This window comes from Peromyscus leucopus, chromosome 3 (genome assembly GCF_004664715.2).
Source record: "Peromyscus leucopus breed LL Stock chromosome 3, UCI_PerLeu_2.1, whole genome shotgun sequence".
Taxonomy (NCBI): Eukaryota; Metazoa; Chordata; class Mammalia; order Rodentia; family Cricetidae; genus Peromyscus; species Peromyscus leucopus.
Window position 1 is genome coordinate 49,611,437 of NC_051065.1, and position 8,418 is coordinate 49,619,854.

Sequence of the window (8,418 nt, forward strand, 5' to 3'; positions counted from 1 at the left end):
TTCAGCTTCAGGATAGGAATGATTCCAAGGTCTCAGTCACCACCTGCACCACCATAATTATAGCATAATAAATACCACAAAGAGAGAACAAGGCAAAGGGCGGACCTAATCTGCAAGGTGATTTTGCTTTTTAGAGTTAGCCAAAATATGCTTTTCCTCATAAATATAGAAAAACTCCAACTGTATTTCCATTCGTTGGGATTGCACTCTTCATTTATTAGGTAGAAAGGGGCTTATTAAATGTACATAAATGTATTTAAATGTACCTATTTAAATGTATTTAAATGTGCACATAACTTTTTTGTGTTTTTTGCTTTTGGGGTTCCCCCCGCCCCCGAAACAGAGTTTCTCTGTGAAACAGTCCTGGCTGTCCTGGATCTCACTCTGAAGACCAAGTTGGCCTCAAACTCACAGAGATCAGCCTGCCTCTGCCTCCTGAGTGCTGGGATTAAAAGTGTGCGCCACCACTCCCTGTCCACTTAATGTTTTTAACTGCCCATAGCTACCAACTTTCACTTAACAAATCTTGTTCACTGACATACAGCTATTTAAAAAATTTGGAGACTGTTTCTTCTAATTCTACTTAGCCTATTACAGGTTCTAATTAATTCTTCTAATTCTACAGCCTATTACACTATTCAATGCCAGTAACTCAAATTTAAAAGTATTCTGGAAAGATTATAACGCTAAAAATAATCTGCGCCAGCTACTCAGTAACCCCAGCTACTCAGGAAGCTAAAACAGCAAGATCATAACATAAATTCAAGGCCAATATGGGATACACAGTAAGTTCAAGCCAGTTTGAGCAACTTAAAATTATCTTATCTCCAGAACAAAGAATGAGGTGTACTTGGAGTCATGTCAGTGATATGGCATGTCACTGTCCTAGCATGTTCAAGATCCTTGGCTTAATTCTCAGCACTGGAAAAATAAAAGTCAAAGACTTCCTGAAGGAGGAAATTTGGGGCTTACCACTTTCCAGACATTCTTATGTTCCCAGTTTTGCTTTCCTAAGGTTGGTCACTCTTCTAGGATTTCTATGGAGTCACAACAATTCACTTACAACAGTATTATTTATACATTATTCGGTATTAAATATATTAAGTAGAACTAATCATAGGAAAATGTGGCAAACTTTTATGCTACAAAAGTATACGGCATAAAAAACAGAGTAACATGCTGGGCGGTGGTGGCGCACGCCTTTAATCCCAGCACTCAGGAGGCAGAGACAGGCGGATCTCTGTGAGTTCGAGGCCAGCCTGGGCTACCAAGTGAGTTCCAGGAAAGGCGCAAAGCTACAGAGAAACCCTGTCTCAAAAAACCAAAAAAAACAACAACAAAAAAAAAAAAAACAGAGTAACAGCCTGGTCTACAGGGCATATTGGCAACCAAGGCGCCACAGCAAAACCCTGTCTCAAAACAACAACAAAGAAAAAACCCAACAAAACAAAAAACACACACCAGAATAAAATCTTTTGTGGAATTACAAAAGATATATGCTTGAATATATGATGAAAATTTGGATCAAAAAATTCCTAAATTGATAGTATGTACGAAACAAAAACAAAAATTAAACCCAATTTACCTGTCTCCTAGAACACAAAAGTATAGTCATGTTCCAAACACTGCCTTCAGGTTCAGAAAAGATCACATACACAACAATAAATACCACATAGCATAACCATAAAGCAAATTAAATGGTTAAGTACTATATAGCTAACTATATAGCTGGTTAAAACACCTAGATTAGCGGGGTGCAGCATGGAACACCTTTAATCCCAAACACCTTTAGTCCCATCACTAGGGAGGTGGAGTCAGAGGGATCTAAGTTCAAGGTCAGCCTGGTCTACAGAGTGAATTCCAGGACAGAACAGCTATACAGAGAAACCCTGTCTCAAAAAAGCAAAACTAAAAAAAACAAACAAAAAACCCACCTAGGTTAGTGTAGGTACTTTCTACAGTGTTTGTACAATGGCAAAACACTAACAGTATTATGTATTTTTACCTAATGATGGTTTTTGTCTTGCAGGCTTGTTATACTTATTTGTATGTGTACACCTTGCAGAAGATGGTTCTTTCCTTCCAGCATGTGGATGGATCCTGGAAATGGAACCCAGGTCTTCAGGCTTGGCAGCAAATGCCTTTACCTGCTGAGCCATTTTGTCACTCAGAGTCTAACAATATGGCCCTGAACTCTCCATCCTTCTAACCCCAGTCTCCAGAGCACTGAGGTCACCGACTAGCACACCCATCTACAAAACAGTTTTGAATCTGTAACTTATGCAAATTATAAAAATTGAACACCTACTTATATTAACAAGTCAAGTATAATTTCTTTGAAAAATGTTCCGACTTAATAGACAAAAAAAAAAATGGCATATTAAAAAAGAGAGAGAGAATTCTGAAGGGAGTCTACAGAACAAATGTTATGTGAAAGTGACCAAAATGGTCTCTTCCCCTAACAATTCAATTTCTCTGAAAACGTTTAGTAATGATGGCTGCACAACAATACTTGTAACTAGCCATCAAAGGATTATCTGGCACAAAATGAACAAAGACTAATGATATTATTCACCGTGAGACTTTAGATTAAGAGTCCTTCGTTGCAACAACAAAGATAGCTGAAGAAAGGGACTAATGAATTCTGGAGTCCATTAGACCTGCTAGAAAGGCCAGGTAATAAAAAGCATAGTCGCTAAACTAGAGGACAATTGTCTGTCTGTCTGCCTCTGTCTCCCTCCCCCTCCTCCCTCCTAAAGATCACCAACCCACAACAATAAAAATTACAGTCACCGACAAACCGCTGCCCTAATCCCCATTGTTCACCGCTTCCCTCAAAGGCATACCTATGTATTTTCCTAAGTTTTGTTTTTTTTTTTTTAATTCAAAGCCATCGTTTTTTCCATCATTCTCCAAAAGACTACATCGGACAAATAACCCCAATTCGAACTAATGATAGCCACTCAAATCATATGGTTAGACAGCCACCGAGTAAGACAAGAGACCTTTCCATTCAAAGACAATATGCACAAACTCAACACACACACAAAGCTAACAATATTTACCAACACGAGTGTAACCACATTAACGAATCCACTTTTTCATTCCTAACGTGGAATCTTTAGTTTCTGAAAATGTTTAATTTCTCTTAAATCCCCTTCAATCAAGGAAAATAAACCACCCGGCCACGAGCCCATCTCAGCAGCCCTGGTGCCCGGTACAGCTGGGTTGAGGAAGGATGAGGATGAGCCGAGAAGGGGTCACACAATCTCTCCGCTTCAGACCGGGGGGCGTGTCCCCCAAGGTTTTTCGCTTCCCTTCTACCGGAACGACAGATGGAGTGCCACAAGAAGCTAGCCGCACGGCTCGCGGGGCCTCGGGATTTGGTGTGGGGAACAGAAAGGAAAAGGAGGAAAAAGCTGAGGTTTCGAAAGGTGCAGAGGAAAACCGGCTCGCCGCGGTGTGGAAGGGGCAGCCTCGGCCACCTAGGTGGGCCGAGCCGCGCAGCTCCCGCCCCGTCTAGCCGCCCGGCCCCCGCCACCCCACCCCCGGGGCGAGCGAAGTGCAGAGCAGCGGCCGGTCCGGAGGCACCCGAGCTGCGGGGCGGCCGGGAGGGAGGGACCCTCTGTACCCGTTGTTCTCCGCACAGCAGCAGCTCCGGGTAGCTGAACTCCACGCAGCTTTCGTCCGTGGGGTCCTTGAGCACCAGCTCCAGGCGAACCGTCTCCTTCGGCGGTCGCGGCGGCGGCTCCGCCCGGGAAGCCGACTCCCGCGGCGGGGCAGCCTGCAGGGGCAGCGGCAGCGGCGGCGGCGGCGGCTCGGGCCGCGGGGGCTCGCGCTGCAGCGCCATGGGCGGCTCGGCGCGGCTGACCTCGCGCTGGGGAGCGGCTTGTCGCGCGCCGGGTGCTGCGCGTCAGCGCGGGGGGCCGACTCCGCCCGGGCCGGCTCGCGGTACGGCTGCGGCTCCAGCCGGGGGGCTCGCGCTCGGCGCCCGCCAAGTCGGCCTCGCGCCGCCTCACCGGTGACAGGCTAATGAACGCGACTCGGCGCGGCTCCGCCATCCCCACTGTTCTGGCCCTCGGCGCTCGCTCGAGCCGGCTCTCGCCTCGACGCCGTACGGCGTGCCTGCCCGCCTTTCCTTCCGCTCTCCGTCGCTTTTCTTCCCTCCAGCACCCTCAGCCGTCTCCGCGGACGCCACCGTGAGTGCGGACCGGGTCCCTGTGCCCGCTACTACGTTCTGATGGGCTCCACCGCCATCGCCAGGGTCGCCGCAGCCGCCATGTTGGGTCCCCCACATAAATAGAAGCAGGCCGCTGAGCGGGCGCATGCGCACACCGGAGACGCTCGCGTCCACAGTCGTGGCTGTTGCTCAGTTTTCCTCCCAACAGTCTGGGGTCCAGACAGCCCGCCGGAAGTGACGTCACAGACAGCCCCGTCTCCGTGGTAACGCAGACGCTGTCTGTGCTTCGGCTCAGAAGGAGGGGTTTGGGGTTCCCGGAGTAATTTCCTCTTCTCGTCCGGAAACCGAGGCGCGCTCGCGGATCCCTCAGGGTGAGCGTTGCGATGTGCCTGGGAACGACCCAGACATGGCGCCGCGTCCCGCCCGTCGTCAACCTCTGGCTCTCGGCGCGGGTGGCGGGGGCGGGGGTAAGGTTGTCAGCTGAGGATTCCAGGTGGACCCTGGAAAGGGGTGAGGGACTCGCGGCCGGGCCGCCGGGCCTGCCAGCCCGGTGCCCAGTCGCCGGAGGTGCCCAGGGTGGAGAGGCGAAGACTAGACTCGCCCCAGACCCCTCCCGAAAGCGCCACGCTGCCTCCCACTGCGCTGCTTCCTCCACTTCTCCCCAGCCGCTGGGCGCATGGCGCTGAGACGCTCCAATGACGCGCCGCAGTTGGGAAATTGGACTGGCAAACGCACAGTTCTTGAAGACTTGAACGTCTTAGCAGGTTTTGTTATTTTAGGAGACTCGCTCTCAGGGGAAAAAAAAAAAAAAAAACGTTGGATGGCCCATTTCTGAGTGGGAAGAGCGTGGGTTAGCCTCCGTTGGCGTACCCGTGGGAACCGAATTGGAATTCAGGTTTTAAAGGATGAGAATTACTGGCTCTTTGAATCTATTTAGTAGAAAGTGAATTTGAAGGCTCGCTTTCCGCATCCTCCAGGAAACCCAAACCTGTTAATTGCCTTAGCTGTATGAGATGCTGAGGAGCTGAGTCAAAGTGACGTCACAGACTTTTAACAGGCTGGTATTAGCTCAGAATTCCAGTCCTTTCCAAAGATGTACCAAGTGGTGATGGAATGTGCATCCCAAAAGTCCCTCCTAGTTCTAAGCCAGGTGTGGAGGTGCACAGGCAGAGGCGGGCTGTTTGATGTCAACATGGTCTACATAACCAGCTGCAGGCCAGCTAGCACTTTTTACTGGTGGTGGTGGCACTCCAGAGCCAAGCGGATCTCTGAGTTCAAGGTCAGCCTAATGTACTTAATGAGTTCCAAGCCAGCCAGAGCTACATAGTGAGACCATCTGAAAAAAAAAAAAAAAAGAAAAGTAGAAGAGAAAGAAGAAACAAAGTCTTCTAGCTCTAAAATACTGCAGTATTTCCTTGACACCATGTTTTTACCTCCGACATTCCTTCCCGATTTTGATTGGAATCTCATATTTTGGACTTAGTAGCACTTAAATGACTTTTCTGCCCTCTTACAATGGGGCAATTAATGTTTCTGAAACACTTTTTGTTGCATCATTCTCTATCCCAGCTCCAATTGTCCTGCAAAGTGAGCTCTACACCTGTATTTAGTATCTACAGTTTATCCCAGAGATTTCACTCAGTCTGTATTCAGTATCTACAGTTTATCCCAGAGATTTCACTCAGTCTGTATTCAGCTGCTGAAAGCATGCTGCTCATCCAACATTATCCTCTGCCGGGTGCTCTCCCGATACCATGAACTCAATTCACAATAAGAAATAGATTCTAAGCCTTAACATAAGCCCTAATACCAGCACTCAGGAGGCAGAGGCAGATCTCTGTGAGTTTGAGGCCAGCCTGGTCTACATAGTGAGTTCCAGGACAGCCAGAGTAATGAGACCCTGTCTCAAACAACAAAACAAAAAGAAGATTCCTTGTAACTCAGTGTACACACACCTGAAGTATAAGATACCTCATTGTGAGGCATAGAGTAAGACCAATGATGGAGGTCAAAGGACAACTTTGAGGAGTCTGTTTTCTCCTTCCAGGTGGCCAGGCTTGCATAGCAAGTCCTGTATCTAATGAGTCATCTTGTTGACCTAGAATTATTTAAATGCTCACTCCTAGTATTGAATATATTTTCCTACACAGACAGTAGTAATTATATAAAACTGGTTTGCACCGGCTAGTGGTGCCACACACCTTTAATCCCAGCACTTGGGAGGCAGAGGCAGGTGGGTCTCAGTGAGTTTGAGGCTAGCCTGGTCTACAAAGCAAGTCCCAGGACAGGCACCAAAACGACACAGAGAAACCCTGTCTCGAAAAACAAACAAACAAAAAACTGGTTTGCTACATATATCTAGCATAAAAGTGTTCTACACCTTTTCATTCTAAATGTTCTATTGTAATAGTTTAGATTGTGACATCATCAAGAACAAGTTTTTCTGTTTGATTGGTTTGGTTTCTCAAGGCAGGGTTTCTCTGTGTCGCTCTGACTGTCCTGGAACTAGCTCTATAGACCACACTGGCCTTGAGCTCAGAGATCCCCTGCCTCTACCTTGAGTGCCGGAATTAAAGGCATGTGCCACCACTACCCAGCCCCAAGAACAAGTTTTTGATTTATTAGCTTATTTCTCAAAAAGTATATGTACTATATCCACCAATGCTGAATAAAGAAGTCGTTTTTATTTTGTTTTTCTCTTTGAGACAGGGTCTCACTATATAAACCAGACTGGCTTTGAACTCAGAGACCCTCCTGCCTCTGCCTCTCTAATTCTGGGATTAACAGCATACAACAATATGTCTGGCTGGTTTTCCTTTTTTGTTGTTGTTTGTTTTCCGAGACAGGGTTTCTCTGTGTTGCCCTGGCTGTGCTAGAACTCTCTCTGTAGACCAGACTGGTCTTGAACTCGAGATCTGCCTGCCTCTGCCTTCCCAGTGCAGAGATCAAAGGCATTCCCCAGCTGCCTGGCTGGTTTTCAACCCTAAATAAGATCCATTTTTCAGCTCCAAAGCTACACAGAGAAGCCCTGTCTCAAATAAAAAAAAAAAAAAATCCATTTTTCTTTTGCTACATCAGAAGGCAATTAACACTGTCTTTCTAAACTTCGCATTGACTGAGAAGATTAACTTTACAGTTTAAGGTCATATTTAAAAGAGTTTATTGGACCAGCCTGGGCTACAGAGTGAGTTCCAGGACAGGCTCCAAAGCTACACAGAGAAACCCTATCTTGAAAAAACCAAACAAATAAAAAATAAAAGCGCTTATTGACAGTTTCATCCTAGAGAAGTTTCTGGCGTTGCTTTGTTTTCAAAGTCATATAGCTAAGACTTCCCCTGAACTCCTGGACCGTTCCAATTCACCTCCCGAGTGATGCAGTTATTAAAAGCATGTCCTTCCTTCCACATCCAGCTAGTTTATGGATTTTGAAAGTATTAAGCTTTGCCAGGTAGTCACACCTTTAATCCCAGCATTTGGGAGGCTGAGGTAGAAGATCTCTGAGTTCGAGGCCAGCCTGGTAGGCCAGGACTGCACAGAGAAACCCTGTCTTGGAAAAAACAAGTAAGCATATTTCTGTATCTTTTCACTTTCCTATTTCTCTCTCCCCACCCTTTTCCTCCCTCCCTCGTTTTCTTCCTCCCTCCTTCCCTCCCTCTGCCTTCTCTTTCTCCAGGTTCTCACTGTGTAGTTCTGGGTGTCCTGGAACTCACTATGCAGACCAAGCTGGCCTCAAACTCCCAGAAATCTGCCTGCCTCTGCACTGGGATTAAAGGGGTGTGCCACTATGCCTGGCTTCTATTCCTTTTTCTAATAAAACATCCTCTTTGAGAGCAATGTATAGTATTTTGAATAACATCGTAACATACGCATATGATATTGATGACATCCTTTTCCTAAAATCATAAGGGGTTTTTTTTCCCTCCTGAAACTCAATAGAAAGTTCTGAGTGTTTTGCCAGCAAACGACATTCTCATCTGCTTAACTGCATATGTCCCAGGGCATTGTGGAACTGTAAAGTTTTGTTGTCTGTCCCAGAATGAACCCAGAACTTACCTTTCACGAGCCATATCCCCATGCTCCATACCCTGGGTTTTCAGCTCTACTCTGAAGTTCTAAATAAGGACTGGTGTGGCGTGTACTGATCTTTTCTCCTAAGTTCTATTGTAGTTTGCTTTATCTGTTCTTAAATGAAGCTTGTAACTCCAGAACTGGTTTCTGAACCCTCTGGTTGGTTGCAG

General features: G+C 46.7%; 1 protein-coding gene across 1 annotated transcript in view; it reads right to left on the minus strand.

The window, feature by feature from the left end:
• The window catches only part of Ubn2 (ubinuclein 2), a 76,949-nt gene extending 72,639 nt beyond the window's left edge, over positions 1 to 4,310 (minus strand). The window contains 3 exon segments of the mRNA XM_028889313.2: positions 3,632 to 3,885; positions 3,888 to 3,977; positions 3,980 to 4,310. Of these exon segments, the coding sequence (XP_028745146.1) occupies positions 3,632 to 3,885; positions 3,888 to 3,977; positions 3,980 to 4,061 (426 nt within the window). The 5' untranslated portion in view covers positions 4,062 to 4,310.
• Positions 4,311 to 8,418: the final 4,108 nt, after the last annotated feature.